The following is an 18,252-nucleotide window of genomic DNA, read 5'->3' on the forward strand; positions in this document are numbered from 1 at the left end:
GTATCACATGATTAGTCCAAATAAGAGAATAAGCAAGGTCTCTCAAAATTAGAACAGTTACACTTTATGTGGAAAAGTTTGGTTTGGTCTGCTTTGATTTTGTTTGGCTTTGCAAAAGAGGAGGTGGAGAGATTGGCAGGAGGTGCTGGAAGCCATTTTCATGGTTTAGAATTTAGGGACTTCCCTGGTGGTCCAATGTTTAAGACTGAACTTCCAATGCAAGGGCCTCGGGTTCAATCCCTAGTCAGGGAACTAAGATCCCACATGCCACATGGCCAAAGAAAAAAAAAACATGATTTAGAATTTAATACACATGCCATTTAACTTTTGTCCGTTTTCTCTGTAATATTTAAAATCTCTGTTTTCTAAACAGCTTGGTTGTTTGATCAAATAAATAATTCATTTGTTTTAAACAGGTCAAAGTGAAGATGTTCTTAAAGGGTCCCAGATCACGTATGTTACAGGTGTAGAAGGGGACGATGTTGTGTCTACACAAGTAGCCACAGTAACCCAGTCTGGGTTGAGTCAACAGGTTACACTCATATCCCAGGATGGGACTCAGCATGTAAGTACCCACCAAAAGTCAAACAAGTTAAATAATATTTCTCTGAGCCTGGGCTTGAAAGGCAGGTTGGGTCCCAATTGAGGAAAGCCTCGAATTGGGGCACAGAGTTTGGAGTTTAGCTTGTAGGCAGTGCTGGATCTCCTGGAGGCTTTCCAGTAGCCTGTTGAAAGCGACTACATGCAGGGAGATTAGTAAAGAGAGAAGGTTTGTGACTCTGTAGAATTCAAATGGTGTTATGGGTATTGTTCAAATGTGAGTTGGTGAAGGTCAGAACCACAGTGAAATTGAGGGCTTGAAAAGTAATAGATCCATGTGAAACCCAATTCAGAGAAGGGATAGTATTGAGAAGTCAGCAGAGGTTTGGCTGAGGTGACGAGGACATCATTAAAAGATCCTGGCAAGTCAGTGATGGGCACATCTGTAAAATTTCTGGAGTGTGACTCTCTCCCTACCTGGAATCATGGGAGTTCACTTAACTAGCTTCACAGAATTAATAGAGGAGGTATCTTGATTTCCCTAGGAAAAGCAATATAATGGCTGTTGTTCAATAGTCAAACTTGTCATTGTTTTCTAGATGCCACTAGCCTAAAATAATTCAGACTTGATTTCATTTTTAAGCTCAAGCTAAGGTTGTCTTAATAACTGGTGGAAATAGACATATGGGGTTCTTTATCCTTCTATATCTACCTCTTCCATGGAGAACTCTCTTCTTAGCTGTCTCTCTCAGACCTTTACCTCCCATGATTAATTTGCCCTTTGCGTTGATAACCGTTAATGTGCTGATGTTAACTAGAAGGCAGAACGTATTCAGGATAGGAAAATACAAAGCACTTGTACCATCCCATTCATCCCTCTTCCCCTTACTTTTGACATCACTAATTCTACACAGCACTCTTTGTCCACTGATTGGCATATAAGATTTAACATATTTACTAACACAATTTTAATTCAGCATCAACCCTAAGCCTTTTTTAAAAATTAGGTCATCACAGATAGGCTCTGTGGAGGTCATTTGATCTAACCTCCTTCCCTTCCTATACTGGAGAAATTCCCTCTACAGCAGCCCCCATATAGATGAGGCAGTTTCTCTCTGAAGAGACAGTCTGTTCCATTGCTGGATAATTTGAGGGTTTATCAGACTGGAACTTACCACTGTGTCATCCACTCATGGCTTTTCTCTGACCATATAGAATGAGTCTAATCCCTCGTAATATGTTTTAAAGCAGCTATTTTCCCCATCCCAATGTTGTATTTTCTCTAGATATAACCTTCCCATTTCCTTTAGGGATTTCTATTCCATTCCTTTGGTCAATTAAAAAACAAACATTTATTGAACCCAATGACAGATATTTTGGTAAAGTTAGTGTGGGGAGTACTGGAAGGGGGGGTATTGTAGTCTAGTAGGAGAGGGACGTTCCTAAAATGAACAATAATTTCTCATAATGATGGGTATATAATCGACAGGTATGTAAAGTGTTGTGGCAACCTGGAGGAAGGAGTAAATGATGCTTCCTGAAGGAATCTTGGAGGCCCTTGTAGAGAATGGCCATTCAGCTGGATCTTGAAGAATTTTTATGAGTTAGCCAGGCAGAGAGTGAAGGAAAGGGCAAAGTCACAAAAATATAACAGAATATGACATTCCCAGGGATACAAATGATTTGTTGTGGCTGGAGTGCCAGATTTGTGTGCTGGTTTGGAATTAGTGAAAGATGAATCTGGAGAAGCTGTTGAAGGCCAGATGATGAAAGGTCATGAGTGCCATGTAAGAAGTCTGAACTGTAGTGATGGGGAGTCACTGGGGATTTGAGCAGGGAGCATAATGAAATTTGTTTGTTTTTTAGAAAAGTGACAAGGTAGAGGATGATTAGGGACGGGTTAGACTAGATATTTGGAAAGACATTGTATTGCAGAAAATTAGATGAGAGAAAAATAGGGGTCTAAATTGGCAGTAGAGATGGAGAGGAGTAAATGCATATAAGGAATATTCAGTTTTTCCAATAAAGATATTAAAAAAAAAAAGGAATATGCAGTTTTTCTGATGACCTCTTTCCATTGTAAAATGCTTATTTGCTCCCAGAGTAGACTTATACAAGGATTAGGCCTAGCCCTTAATAAAGACTGCCAGGTAAAACAAGAAACATTGCCTGATTGTAAAATGCATTGTATTGCAGGTCAACATATCTCAAGCTGACATGCAGGCCATTGGCAATACCATCACAATGGTAACACAGGACGGAACACCCATCACAGTACCTGCTCATGATGCAGTCATCTCCTCAGCAGGAACACACTCTGTTGCTATGGTTACCGCCGAGGGTACAGAAGGGCAGCAGGTAATTGCTTTTTTCTTTTATATCAGTCAATACATATATCAATATCAAAACCGTTACATAGATGTACAGTGTGATATAGTGGTTAAGCACACAAACCTCAGATTGAATCCCAGTTTTACAACTTCTTAGCTACATAACCCTCTGAGTCTCAGTTTTTCCTCATCTGTAAAATAGGAGTGATTATTGCATCTACCCCACGAGGTTAATAGAAGGATTAAGCAAGATAATGCATATAAAGTAGTCAGCCCAAGTATATATTAAGTGTTCATTAGTGGTTGCTCTTCCTATCATCATTATCATCATCAGATACTTAGAAAAAAATTCATTTTCAAAATTTAATTTTTTGAATATATAATATATTCACATAATTCAAAAATCAAAAAGTATATACAGATATGCAGTGAAAAGTCTTCTTTCTACCCCTGCCCCCATAGAGATAATCCACTTTTATCAGTTTCTTGCATAATTTTCCCAACAACTCATTAAGCATATACAAACAAATATAAATAGTCATCTTCCCCCCCTTCCCTTTTTATGGTAGTAAATTCTATACTCGTCTTCACCTTTTTTTTTTTAACCATAATAATACATCTAGGAAATCTTTCTATTTCATTATATAGAGAGTTTCCTCTTTTTTTTTTTTTTTTTTTTTCCTGCCATGCAGCATGGCTTGAGGGATCTTAGTTATCGTAGTTCTCCAACCAGGGATCAAACCCGAGCCCCGGCAGAGAAAGCACCGAGTCCTAACCACTGGACTACCAGGGAATTCCCTCCTCATTCTTTTTTTAAGCTATATCATATTCCACTGTATTGGACATGCCATAATTTATTTAAAGTCTTTTGCTGTTTCAAACAACACATAACCTTGTGCACATGTGATTTTGCATGTGTGTGAGTACATCTGCTACTAGATAAATCCCTAGAGTGGAATTGCTGGGTGAAAAAACATATGCATTGGTAATTGTGATAGATATTCCCAGATTTCCCTTCTAGGGTTATACCCATCTACATTCCTAGCTGCAGCCTTTGAGAGTGCCTCCTCCCCTTCTGATAGTCAACACAGTGGTAAAACCTTTGGATTTTTGCCAGTCTAACGTGTCTCTTTGTAGTTTAATTTTTCATTTCTTTTAAAATAAATGAGGGCTTCCCTGGTGGCGCAGTGGTTGAGAGTCCGCCTGCCGATGCAGGGGACACGGGTTCGTGCCCTGGTCTGGGAAGATCCCACATGCCGCGGAGCGGCTGGGCCCGTGAGCCATGGCCGTTGAGCCTGCGCGTCCGGAGCCTGTGCTCCGCAACGGGAGAGGCCACGACAGTGAGAGGCCCACATACCGCAAAAAAAAAAAAAAAAAAAAAAAAAAAAAGATATTGGTTAATAACATTTAAAAACTCTCTTGTGCTATGCTGAAGGCATTGCGGGGTTTCACTGCAGCTACCTTACCCTGTTCAGTGAAAAAGTCTGTCAATTAGTAGCTGTCATTCTTCCTAAATTCGGTTATAGATTCAATACCATCACAATAAAAATTCCAGCAAGAATTTTTGAAGATACAGATAATCGGATTCTAAAATTTACATGAGGGCTTCCCTGGTGGCGCAGTGGTTGAGAGTCCGCCTGCCGATGCAGGGGACGTGGGTTCGTGCCCCGGTCCGGGAAGATCCCACATGCCGCGGAGCAGCTGGGCCCGTGAGCCATGGCCGCTGAGCCTGCGCATCCGGAGCCTGTGCTCCGCAACGGGAGAGGCCACAACAGTGAGAGGCCCGCATACCACAAAAAAATAGATAAATAAATAAATAAAATTTACATGAAAATACAAAGGACCTAAAATAGCCAAAACAGTCCTGAAAAAAGGAACAAAATTGAAGGTTTTCTACGCCTTGAAATACAAAACTCAGAATCATAAAGCTTCTAGAAGAAAAGTGAATGTTTTTGCAAACTTAAGGTAAAGATTTCTTGGACAGGATACAAAATGCACTAATAATAACTTTTTTTCTTTTCTGATAAATTGGACTTCTTCAAAATTAGTTCTGCTCACCAAAAGACAATGTGTAGTAAAAGATTAGATAAGCCCCAAACTGGGAAAAAGATATTCACACTATATCTGACAGTGGACTTGTATTGAAAATATATGACAGACTTCTATAAATCAACAATAAAAAGGTGAACAACCCATTAAAAATGAGCAAATCATCTGATTGCTTATTTGAACAGACCCCTCACAAAAAAAGGGACATGAAAGGCAATAACACAAAAAAGTGCTCAACATCTTTAATCATCAAAGAAATGCAAGTTAAAATCACAAAAGATACCATTTCAGACACAGGGAAATGGCTAAAATAAAAAAGACAAACAAAACCAAATGTTGGCAAAGAAATGAAGCAATTAGGACATTCAACACACTAGTGAGAGTATAAAATGTTACAGCCATTTTGAAGAACTGTTTGGCAGTTTCTTATGAAGTCTAACAGACCTCTACTCTATGACTCAGCACTTCCATCTACAATATATACCATATGATTCCACTTACACAAAATCCAAGAACAGACAAGACGATCCATGGTGATAGAAATCAGAAAGAAATCAGCTTGGCTAGGGAGGAAATTGATGGAATGAAATTTGAAGGAACTATTCTACATCTTGTTTTAATTGGTGGTTTCACAGTTGTATCTAACTGTCAAAACTCAACAGAACACCTAAGATCCATGCATTTTTATTGTTTCTAATTTTACCTTATGCCAAAACAAACAAACAATGCAACCACTAGCTTTCAGGCTGTCTTATGGAATGGTCCCACCTAATCAGTTTGCAGTCATTTCCGTGGCTCTAGGATTCCTGGATGGGTTTATAGCCCAGCTTGGGTAAATACACCTTGTACAGTTGCAGGTCTGGAAAGATAGTGACCCTAAAGCACACATTCTTATGTAGCTTATCTGTAGCCTGTGAGCTGGAAAAGTTCTCAAGAGAGAAGGCTTTGAGGGCTAGAATGAAGCCAGGCAGCTTCCAGCAACTAGGGATATCACAAAATGGATGGGGGTTCACTTGAGGACTTGCTGCTGCTACTGCTCCTTCTGCTGTTAACTACATGTAGGCCATTGGGCAAACGTTGGCTATCCACTGGGGTGTTTGGACCCCACCTGTGAATTATCTGTAACACTTAAATTGGTTGTAACCATTTCTTTACATGCATGGGAAGAAAGTAGTCAGTCCTTCCCTAAGTCTTTTTTTTTTTTTTTGGTCATTAAGGTAATTGCATTTCTGAGACTCATTTTTTCCAGGTGCCTGTGGAAGCCTAGTTAGCAGGTATAGACTAAAGAGTCAGTGCTTTCCATCTATTTTAGTTAGTTAATTTCAGATTACAAAAGTAATACATATTCCCAATGGAATAAAATAGAGAATCTGGAAATAAACCCTCACATATATAGTAAACTAAATTTTGACAGTCAGAATTTGATCATTCAGTGGGAAAGGGCTTTTCATTTGTCTTTTCAACAAATGGTGCTGGGAAACCTGTATATCCACATGCGAAAAAATGAAGTTGGACCCTTATCTTATACCATATATTAAAAATCAGCTCAAGATGGATTAAAGACGTAAACTTAGGAGCTAAAACTATGAAACTCTTAGAATAAAACATAGGTGAAAATCTTCATGATCTTATTTCTTATGTATGACACCAAATGCACAGGCAATGAAAGAAAAAATAGATAAATTGGATTAGGAGATTATTTCTTATACATGACACCAAAATGATAAGTGATGAAAGAAAAAAATTAATTGAACTTCTTCAAAATTAAAAACACTTGGAAGTTCCCTGGTGGCCTAATGGTTAGGATTCCAGGCTTTCACTGCCGTCGCCCGGGTTCAATCCATGGTCGGGGAACTGAAATCCCACAAGCCACGAGGAATGGCTTAAAAAAAAAAAAATTAAAAACACTTGTGCATCAAAAGCCACTACTAAGAAAGTGAAAAGACAATCTACAGAGTGAGGGAAAATATTTGCAAATCACATATCTAATAAGGGATTAATATCTAGAAAAAATATATATATATATATTTTTTTTTTTTAGGATTTTTTTGATGTGGACCATTTTTAAAGTCTTTATTGAACTTGTTACAATATTGCTTCTGTTTTCTGTTTTGGTTTTTTGGCTGAGAGGACTGTGGGCTCTTAGCTCCCCAACCAGGGATTGAACCCTCACCCTCTGCATTGGAAGGTGAAGTCTTAACCACTGGACTGCCATGGAAGTCCCTAGAATATATTTTAAAATCATAAAATAATAATATTATGAGGGGGAAAATATCTAGACTATATAAAGAATTCCTATAACTCAACAAGAAAAAAGCAAGCAAACGAATTTAAAAATGAGTGAAGGGGACTTCCCTGGTGGCGCAGTGGTTAAGAATCCACCTGCCAGTGCAGGGAACACAGGTTTGAGCCCTGGTCCGGGAAGATCCCACATGCCGCGGAGCAACTAAGCCCGTGTACCACAACTACTGAGCCTGTGCTCTAGAGCCCACGAGCCACAACTACTGAGCCTGCGTGTCACAACTACTGAAGCCCGCACGCCTACAGCCCGTGGTCCACAACAAGAGAAGCCACCACAATGAGAAGCCCGCACACTGCAACGAAGAATAGCCCCTGCTCGCCGCAACTAGAAAAAGCCCACGCGCAGCAACAAAGACCCAACGTGGCCAAAAATAAATAAATTTTAAAAAAAAATGAGTGAAGGACTTGAATAGACATTTTTCCAAGAAGATTTACAGATGGTCAATTAGCCCATGAAAAGATATTCAACATCATTATCATTAGGGAAATACAAATAAAAACCACAATGAGATCCCACTTCACCTACATTAGGATGACCGTTATCCAAAAAACAGAAAATAACAAGTTTTGGAGATGATGTGGAGAAATTGGAACTCTTGTGCATTGCTCATGGGAATGTGAAATGGTGCAGCTGCTGTGGAAAACAATGTGGCATTTCCTTAAAAAGTTGAACATAGAGGGCTTCCCTGGTGGCGCAGTGGTTGAGAATCCACCTGCCGATGCAGGGGACACGGGTTCGTGCCCCGGTCCGGGAAGATCCCACATGCCGTGGAGCGGCTGGGCCCGTGAGCCATGGCCGCTGAGCCTGCGCGTCCAGAGCCTGTGCTCTGCAACAGGAGAGGCCACAACAGTGAGAGGCCCACGTACCGCAAAAAAAAAAAAAAAGTTGAACATAGAATTACATATGATCCAGTAATTCCACTCAAAGATATCTACCCAAGAGAATTTGAAAATAGAGACTCAAACTAAAAATCAGCTATTTACCTTGATGTTAAAATAACCAGTCTCAACATTTAAGACTATTTACTTCATCTTTTTTTCTGTGTGTACACGTATGTGAACAAAGTTAGGATTATTTATTTATTTTTTTTTTGTGGTACGCGGGCCCCTCACTGTTGTGGCCTCTCCCATTGTGGAGCACAGGCTCCGGACGCGCAGGCTCAGCGGCCATGGCTCACGGGCCCAGCCGCTCCGCCACTCCGCCGCATGTGGGATCTTCCCGGACCGGGGCACGAACCCGCGTCTCCTGCATCGGCAGGCGGACTCTCAACCACTGCGCCACCAGGGAAGCCCCAAAGTTAGGATTATAATACAATTTTGTATGCTTGTCATCCACTTAACACTACATCCTGAGTACTTTCTCATATCAATTAAATGTTCTTTTTAAAATATTTTATTTATTTATTTGGTTGGTTGTGCCGGGTCTTAGTTGCGGCAGGTGGGCTCCTTAGTTGCGGCTCGCCTTTTCCTTCATTGCGGCTCACAGGCTTCTTAGTTGCGGCATGCATGTGGGATCTAGTTCCCTGACCAGGGGTTGAACCTGGGCCCCCTGCATTGGGAGCTGGGAGTCTTAACCACTGTGATACCAGGGAAGTCCCTAAACGGTCTTTTAAAAGGATTTTTAATATTTACAAAATAATCCATAAAATGGATATACATAACATTAACTCATTCCACATTCATAAATTGTTGTGCAAGCCTCTTGATTATTTTCATAGGAAACAAATTCTAGACATGGAATTATTAGATTAATGGTATGAACTACTTTAAGCTTCTTGCTACATATTGCCAAATTATTTTCTGGAAAGTTTTAGCAATCATGCCATGGATCTAAAAGTGTTCTTGTTTTCACTGTATTCTCACTAGCATTAGGATTTTTTTTTATATTTGCATAATTCACAAGCCAAGGATAAATTATATTTTTACTTTCATTTGTTTGGTGAGGTTGAACATGTTTTTCATATTAGCCTGCAATCTGTTTTTTCTTCATTGAGGTAAAATTTACATACAGTGAAATGCACAGGTTTTTTTGTTTGTTTGTTTTTTGGGTTTTTTTGGCCACAGTGCGCTGTTTTTGGGATCTTAGTTCCCCAACCAAGGATTAAATCCGGGCCCCTGGCAGTGGAAGCACAGAGTCCTAACCACTGGACTGCCAGGGAATTCCCTGTACAGATCTTAAATTTACAGCTCAGTGAGTTATTAAACATATACACCCATCCCATCCCAAACAGGATCTAGAACATTTCTATCACCCCAGAACGTTCTCTTGAGACCCCTTCCAGTCAGTCTCCACCTAGTTATTCTGATTGTATTATTTTGTTTGTTCTTAAACTTTGCATAGTGGAGCCAGAGTATGAACTCTTCTGTTTTTGGGTTTTTTCTTTTAACATAATATTTTGGAGATTTATCCATGTTCTTGTTTATAACATCAGTTCATTGTTTTTTATTGCTGAACAGTATTCTGTGGTAGGAATATATCACAATTTTTTGATAGATTCTCCCCTTGATGAACATTTTGGGTGCTTCCAATCTTTGATTATTGTGAATAAGGTGGCGGTGAAAATTCTAGTACAAGTATATTTGTAGACATATGGTCTCATTCTCTTAGATAAATACCTGTTAGTGGAATTGCTGGGCCATGGGGTAGAGGTACATTTAACTTTATATGAAAGTGCCAAACAGTCCTCCAAAATGGTTTGACCATCATACACTCCCACTAGCAATGTATAAGACTTCTGTTTGTTTCACAGCATCAACGTTTTGTGTTGTTACTTTAAAAAATTTTAGCCATTCTAGTGGATGTGAAATGATATATCATTGTGGTTTTAATTTGCATGTAGGTTGCTTAATTTCTTAATATCTGGTACTTCTCTAGATACCTGTTGTTCTTTTTTTTAAATAAGGAAATGTGTTTTCTTTTTTATTTTAATAAATTTATTTTATTATTTATTTTTGGCTGCATTGGGTCTTCGTTGCTGTACACAGGCTCTTTAGTTGTGGAGAGCGGGGGTTACTCTTCCTTGGGGTGGGCGGGCTTCTCATTGTGGTGGCTTTTCTTGTTGCCGAGCACAGGCTCTAGGCACGCAGGCTTCAGTAGTTGTGGCACACAGGCTTAGTAGTTGTGGCTAGCAGGCTTAGTTGTACTGCGGCACATGGGATCTTCCCAGATAGGGCTCAAATCTGTGTCCCCTGCTTTGGCAGGTGGATTCCTAACCACTGTGCCACCAGGGAAGTCCAAGATACCTGTTGTTCTTGATTCTTAATTTAAATCTGTTATGGTCAGAGAACATATTCTGTAAGATTTCATTATTTTGAAATTTGAGACTTGTTTTCCCTGTGTCTTTCATTGATTTCCCATTGTATTCCATATGTATTTGAAAAGAATGTGTGTTCTGCACTTGTTGGGTGTAGCATACTACACATTAGGTTAAGGTGGTTGATAGTGTTGTTCAAATATTCTATAACCTTATTAATCATTTCTATATTTGTTCTACTAGTTACTAAGAAAAAGGAATTAATATCTCCAACTATGATTGTGGATTTGTATTTCTCCCTTTTAGTTGTTAGGGGTTTTTTTACTTCCAGTATTTTAAATCTCTGTTATTAGGTGCATACATATTTCATTTTAATTCCTCAAATAACTTCCTAATTATACCCTTCTGTGTTACTGTTTTGTGGTTGCTCCAGGGATTAAAATGTGCATCCTTAAGGTATTGAAATCTACTTAGACTTAACATTGTACTACTTTACATAAAATCTAAGAACCTTCCAACAGTATATTTTCATTCATGCCCCTACTCTTTGTGCTGCTCTGATATATTTTACATTTACATGTTATAACCCCGGCAATGCAACATTATATTTTAGCATTAAACAGTTAATCTTTTTTTTTTTTTTTTTTTTTTTTTTTTGTGGTACGCGGGCCTCTCACTGTTGTGGCCTCTCCCGTTGCGGAGCACAGGCTCCGGACGCGCAGGCTCAGCGGACATGGCTTACGGGCCCAGCCGCTCCGCCTCATGTGGGATCTTCCCGGACCGGGGCACGAACCCATGTCCCCTGCATCAGCAGGAGGACTCTCAACCACTGCGCCACCAGGGAAGCCCCTAAACAGTTAATCTTTTAAGTAAGTTATAGGATGACAGAAAACATAATATTTTATACTTACCCACTTATTTATCATTTCCAGTGCCTTTTATTCCTTTCTGTAGATTTGAGTTTCCATGTGGAATTATCCCTTTGGCCTGAAGGATATGCTTCAGCATTATTTGTAGTGCAGACCTACAGTGACAAATTCTGTTTTTGTTTATTTGAAAATATATTATTTCACCCTTCTTTTAGAAACATTTTTGTTTTGAAGGATATTTTTGCTAGATATGGAATTTTTGGTTGGCAGTTAATTTTTTTCTTTGAGCACTTTAAATTGTCTCTGTCCTTCATTGTTTCTGATGAGAAATCAGCCATCTTCATATCATTGTTCCCCTGTATATAATATATCAGTTTTTCTCTGGCTATTTTCTAGATTTTTTTAGCAATGTAATTATGGTGTGGTCTTCTTTGTATTTATCTACTAGGTTTCTTATATATAATTATAAGACAATATATATAATATTATAAAACATTATATAATAATTTTGGGGGGTATTTGTTTTTTACCAGATTTAGGAAAAGTCTGGCCATAATTTCATCAAAAGTTTTTATTCTGCCTCATTCTGTTTCTCTTTTCCTTCTGGGTCTCTAATTATATGTATATTAACTTGGTACTGTCCCACAAGTTGCTGGGGAGCCATTCTTTTTTTTTTTTAATCTTTTTTCTTGGTTCTTCAGATGGATAATTCCTATTGATCTTAGAGTTCACTGACCTTTTCTTTTGACATCATCATCTTCTATTAGGCCCATTCAGATAATTTTAGATATTCTCATTTTTGATTGTAGAATTTACTTTTTTTTATAGTTTTCATTTATTTACTGAGATTTCCTCTTGTGTGCATTCCATAAGCCTTTTAACATATTTATAATAACTGTGTTAAAGTCCCTGTTTGCTAATTCTAATGTTTTGGTCATCTCATGGTCTGTTTCTACTGACTTCATTTTCTTTTGACTCTGGGTTACATTTTCCTCTTCTTGTGTGTTGTAATTTTTTTATTGTATTCTGGACATTATGGATGATACATTATAGAGATTCTTTTTTTTTTTTTTTTTTTTTTTTTTTGTGGTACGCGGGCCTCTCACTGTTGTGGCCTCTCCCGTTGCGGAGCACAGGCTCCGGATGCGCAGGCTCAGCGGCCATGGCTCACGGGCCCAGCCGCTCCGCAGCATATGGGATCCTCCCGGACCGGGGCACGAACCCGTATCCCCTGCATCGGCAGGCGGACTCTCAACCACTGTGCCACCAGGGAGGCCCACATTATAGAGATTCTTTTTTTTTTTTTTTTTTTTTTTTGCAGTATGCGGGCCTCTCACTGTTGTGGCCTCCCCCGTTGCGGAGCACAGGCTCCGGACGCGCAGGCTCCGGACGCGCAGGCTCAGCGGCCATGGCTCACGGGCCCAGCCGCTCCGCAGCATATGGGATCCTCCCGGACTGGGGCACGAACCCGTATCCCCTGCATCGGCAGGCGGACTCTCAACCACTGTGCCACCAGGGAGGCCCACATTATAGAGATTCTTAATTTTGTTATCTTTCTCTGAAGAATGTTGATTTTGCTTTGTCAGGTAGTTAAGTTACTTGTAGAGGCTGGGTTTTATACTTTATTAAAGTAGTTCTGTAGTATACTTTATTAAAGCATTCCATAAGCCTTTTAACATATTTATAATAACTGTGTTGAAGTCCCTGTTTGCTAATTCTAATGTTTTGGTCATCTCATGGTCTGTTTCTACTGACTTCATTTTCTTTTGACTCTGGGTTACATTTTCCTCTTCTTGTGTGTGGTAATTTTTTTATTGTATTCTGGACATTATGGATGATACATTATAGAGATTCTTAATTTTGTTATCCTTCTCTGAAGAATGTTGATTTTGCTTTGTCAGGTAGTTAAGTTACTTGCAGAGGCTGGGTTTTATACTTTATTAAAGTAGTTCTGTTTTAGTTTTGCCATTTAGTCTCAGGGTGAATCTTCAGTCCTAGGATACAATCTTTACTCCTAAAGTGTGGCTCTTAGGGTTTCAACGGAAAGCCTGAGGTATTTTTCAAACCCCTTTAACTTGGTGGGATTGAAATTCTAAATCCTGTCTGTCCTGTGGTATCGCTGAAATCTCTTCTCAGCTTTTCAGCCTTCTAGCTGCTGCTTTCTACGAGATTTATTGGAACCTCCCCAACACGTTTGCAGTTCTGAGGTCTTAAAGAATTGAGGGGAGTTTATACACAGGTTTGGGAGCCCCTCTCCCTCTGGTTTTCTCCTTTCTAGGATATCCCTCTCAATACATAGCCATTCTGGCAGCCATAGACTCCATTATCTGATAGCTTAAGTTGCCCTGTGCTGCTCAGACTAGTGAGTGCCCTCAGTGGAAAAGCTATTTAAACATAGATGTGACCCAGTGTGGTTCCCTTCTTTTGAGAATCCCCTCCATTTCCTGCCTGCTTTTCATCATTCACCACTGCCTTCAAATGGTTGCTTTTTGATATTTTTTTCCACACTTTATGATTGTTATCTGCTGGAAGGGTTAGTCCAATATAAGCTACTCCCCCACTGCCATACTGAAATCTGTTGCTAGACTATGGAACATTACTGGAATTGATCCAAGCTGAATATCTATTAGCTCTAAAATATAGCATTTTTAATGGATTAATGGCCAAGTAAAAAAGAAGTTTCAGTTTTTAACTTATTCTTTCTCTGAGTTTGGCTGGACAAAATTCTTAAATATCATATAACAGAAGTAATTGATGCCATTTTCTTTGTTATCCACATAGCAAAAGCTATATTTTTGGTTTAAGAGCCACAAAAGCACTTTTAACCACTTTGACTAGATGCTTCAGGAACAAGATGGAAAGATTCCGTGGAATCTAAAAGAGGAAGTGAGTATAACAAGATGTGTTGCTTCGAATTCCCTGGCGGTCCAGTGGTTAGGACTCTGTGCTTCCACTGCAGGGGTCATGGGTTCAATCCCTGGTCAGAACTAAGATCCCTCAGGCCATGGTGAGGCCCCCCCACCAAAAAAAAAAAAGATAGTTGCTATTTTGTCAGTAATGGTACTGGTACTTTGTTTTCCTAGTTAATGGAAATCTTTTTTTGTTGTTGTTTTTTTTGGCAGCACCATGCAGCTTGCCGGGATCTTAGTTCCCTGACCAGGGATAGAACCTGAGCCCTTGGCAGTGAAAGCACCGAGTCCTAACCACTGGACTGCCAGGGAATTCCCAATGGAAATCTAATTTTATTTTTATTTTTTATTCTTTTGTCATTTTTTATTTTTAAAAATTTTAATTGTTTTTTATTATTTTATTATTTTATTTTTAATTTTTTTATGGAAATCTAATTTTAAATGCAACAGATAAACAGGAGAAAATAGTATATCTACCAATGATCCAAACTCGGGAATAAATAGACATTTGAGGTGTGAATTAGTCCATGTGTGTAACTTCCCAGGCAGCCTCTTAGGGATAATAGAATCTAGGCACAGTCATGTCTCTCCTGGTTAATGGAGCCTGACATAACGAATCCATTTTTTCAGTGTCCTCTACCCTGTTTTGCCATTGGCTCATTTCATAACCTTAGATACATCCCTTCTATCTGAGCCTCAGCTTGCTCAAATAAAAAAGAGGAGTCCATGGGAATTCCCTGGTGGTCCAGTGGTTAGGACTGCCACTTCTCACTGCCAAGGGCCCGAGTTCAATCCCCGGTCGGGGAACTAAAATCCCACAAACTGCGTGGCACAGCAAAAAAAAAAAAAAAAAAGAGTCCAGAATAGACAATATGTAAGGTCTTTTCCAGCTTTAGGCTTCTACAAGTGTGTGGTCAGAAGGGAGGTTTTCCTTTTGAATTTGAAGACAGTCCCTTGTGTTAAATGGATTTTAACCTATTTAAATCATAGTTTTAATTTTTCTGTGTATTTTTTAAGGTTGCAATTGTGGCTCAGGACTTGGCAGCATTCCACACTGCATCATCAGAAATGGGGCACCAACAGCATAGCCATCACTTAGTAACCACAGAAACCAGACCTTTGACCTTAGTGGCAACATCCAACGGCACCCAGATTGCAGTTCAGGTGGGTACGATGGCATCTGTCCTCCATTGACAGCAGTGCTGCTCAGCTCTCAGCCTTGCACTTTCTGCTTTGTGCGTAACCTTCACAGAGGCAGGGCACAGAATCATCTGTATTACTTAGCCACATTAAGGAAATTGCTGCGTTTGAGGTAGACTCAGACTAAAACTTTGTTTTCTACCATCCTTGTATGTTCTAGGGGAATTTATAACAAGAAAAATAAAGCTCCTGGTATATATATATACCTGTGTGTACCTGGCCAGCTATCTTTACTCTCAGAATAGAAGTCTAATTAGGCAGGATTCTATAAAGCACTTACGAGTTATTCCTTGGAAATGAACCTTCTGTAAACATAGACCCCAAGTTAGTCCTCTGAGAATCACTGCACAGCTGTATTTTATGGTGGGAAATGTCAGAAGACTGTGAAGAACACATTCTCTGGCAAGTCACTGCATTCAGGCAGAGAATCTAGAATGCTAGGTGTAGATTACCTTTCCTTGGGAAGATTTTTTTTTTTTTTTTTTTTTTTTTTTTCTTTTTGCGGTATGCGGGCCTCTCACTGTTGTGGCCTCTCCCGTTGCGGAGCACAGGCTCCGGATGCGCAGGCCCAGCGGCCATGGCTCACGGGCCCAGCCGCTCCGCGGCATATGGGATCCTCCCAGACCGGGGCACGAACCCGTATCCCCTGCATCGGCAGGCGGACTCTCAACCACTGCGCCACCAGGGAGGCCCGGGAAGATTTTTTTTTAATGTATTTACTTGGAAAAGGGTTAGAACATACTCAGGAAAATGCCAGCTGTTGGTTTTAATTTAGTTTATGGGCATAAAAGCTAAAGGCTCAGGAAGCTTTCTATCTCCACTGGAAAAGATGAGCATCTTTTGTTCCTTGCATGTGTGAAGGTTTATCAAAATCCTAAATAAAGAAACTGCATCCCCATCAGGAATTTGTTTTTTATGTTTTGTGGATCAGCAATAGTACCTTAACAAGCCCAGGTGTCAGAGTTACAGAGAGAAATTTTACTTCTGGTATGTTACATTTCTTTGGCATCGTGACTGTGGTTTTGTGTATGTTCCTGTTTCAGCTTGGAGAACAGCCATCTCTGGAAGAAGCCATCAGAATAGCATCCAGGATCCAACAAGGAGAAACGCCAGGGTTGGATGATTAATCCTCAGAACAATGGAGCAATAAAGCAAGAGGAGCCTTTCATCTTCAGGCAGCAGAGATCCATGAAGCCCGGGCCCAGGAAAATTAAAAATTTTCCATTCCTGAAACACTGTACACATTTTTATGCAAGAGTGGAGAACATTTTATTCTTGACACTTTTGTGTATATAACCCTTGGAAAAGATTTCCCAAACTGATTCATTGTGTACAAGGAAGTATGAAATTAGGGCAATACAGTAAATTTTTATGTTGCCCTTTTATCAGATTGCAAAATCCTAGAGTCTACATGCAAAACCAGTGAAGTCTTATGGAGTCTTATGATGGATTTTTAACTTACTGTGAAAAATTAAAGGCTGTATCTAAAATGTCAAAGGTTCTATACATCAAACAATCATAATTCCAAAAGCCATCATGGATAATAAAGGATGTAAAGCCTTCACATATTTCCCTCAGCTAGTAGAGTGTCTGCAGTTTTTGTTCTACTGTATACTTGTTCATTTTTATTTGTATCTTACGGTTTGAAGACTATTCATTATAGTTTTCCATCCCTGTTAAATAACAGCTCTTCAAGCTGAAGTGCTAATTGTATTAGCATTACATTGGATTATATATAAAATTACAAAGTTTGGTTATTTAAAATTAAAAAGTTAAATCCAGTACTTTGGTTTTGTTAAAGATTTTCCTTAGTGTTCAGTTTCTTGTTACTGTTTTTTAAAAATAATAAACTATCAAAGTTTGACCACAGACTGGAGCCCGGGATAATAGTGCTGTAATTGGAAATGGCTTTACTCTGAAAATTAGGTTAGTGGGTTGGTGTAAATTATTTATTTTTGCTTATGTACTTTTGTTTTAAAGCTTATTTACCCTAAAGTTTATTATTAATTTTGAATACAGCAATTTTTTAAATGTTACCTTTATATTTGTTTCATTAAATTGGTATGGAGGTGGGGGGAAGTGTTATAGAAAATATCACGAACATAATAAAATACAACACATATATTGAGAGTATATTGTGTATCAAGCACAAAATAAGTACTTTTCCATACATTTTTATCTACTCATAACAATTTTGTGAGATATGTGGGATTTACTACTCCTGTTTGTACATAAGGAAGCTGAAGGTCCAAAGAGGTTAAGTGTCTACCCAGGCCTTACAGCTGTGGTGAGGCAGGGCGAAGACTTAAGAACCCAGACTTTCTGACTCCCAATCCAGGGTGTTTTTTCACCACACCACAACTGCCTTCTCAGATGATAACCTGTGGCAGAGGTTATCAAGATGAGCTTTGGTGATCTCGATTGCCCAATGACCTGAGCACCTGAAAAACCATCTCTAATGTTGGAAAATCAGTGTAGGGTCTACCAAGGTCCAAAAAAAGGAGAGGAGGGTGTATGAGGGTTATCCTGCAACAATCACTTCTTTGCTGTTGTTCACCATGCTTTTGTTTGCCAGGGAGCTGAAACGTGGCTGTTTTTCATTTCAAGCCTTACAGCAAAAAGGAAAAATTGTGCTGTTTTATTTAATATAAATGTTATCTTTGATCAGGTTCTTTGAAGTCTTGCTAAAAAGGGTTATGATTTAGTCATTTGAAATGGGAAACCCTTCAGGGTGGGGCGGGGGGATTGGCTGCTTTCCCTTCAAAGCTCTTCATAGATAGATAACATTAGAAAAGGTCTC

The 18,252-nt window shown here is 39.3% G+C and overlaps 1 protein-coding gene across 3 annotated transcripts in view; it reads left to right on the forward strand.

Annotated features, from left to right (window-relative positions):
• The window catches only part of ZNF143 (zinc finger protein 143), a 58,233-nt gene extending 40,766 nt beyond the window's left edge, over window positions 1-17,467 (forward strand). For all 3 annotated transcript variants that reach the window (XM_060103352.1, XM_060103350.1, XM_060103351.1), the window contains exons 13-16: window positions 417-565; window positions 2,737-2,898; window positions 15,270-15,416; window positions 16,496-17,467. In XM_060103352.1, coding sequence (XP_059959335.1) covers window positions 417-565; window positions 2,737-2,898; window positions 15,270-15,416; window positions 16,496-16,579 — 542 coding nt within the window. In that variant the 3' untranslated portion in view covers window positions 16,580-17,467. The remainder of the gene's footprint in view (window positions 1-416; window positions 566-2,736; window positions 2,899-15,269; window positions 15,417-16,495) is intronic.
• Window positions 17,468-18,252: the final 785 nt, after the last annotated feature.

This window comes from Mesoplodon densirostris, chromosome 7, assembly GCF_025265405.1.
Source record: "Mesoplodon densirostris isolate mMesDen1 chromosome 7, mMesDen1 primary haplotype, whole genome shotgun sequence".
In the NCBI taxonomy this organism is placed as follows: Eukaryota; Metazoa; Chordata; class Mammalia; order Artiodactyla; family Ziphiidae; genus Mesoplodon; species Mesoplodon densirostris.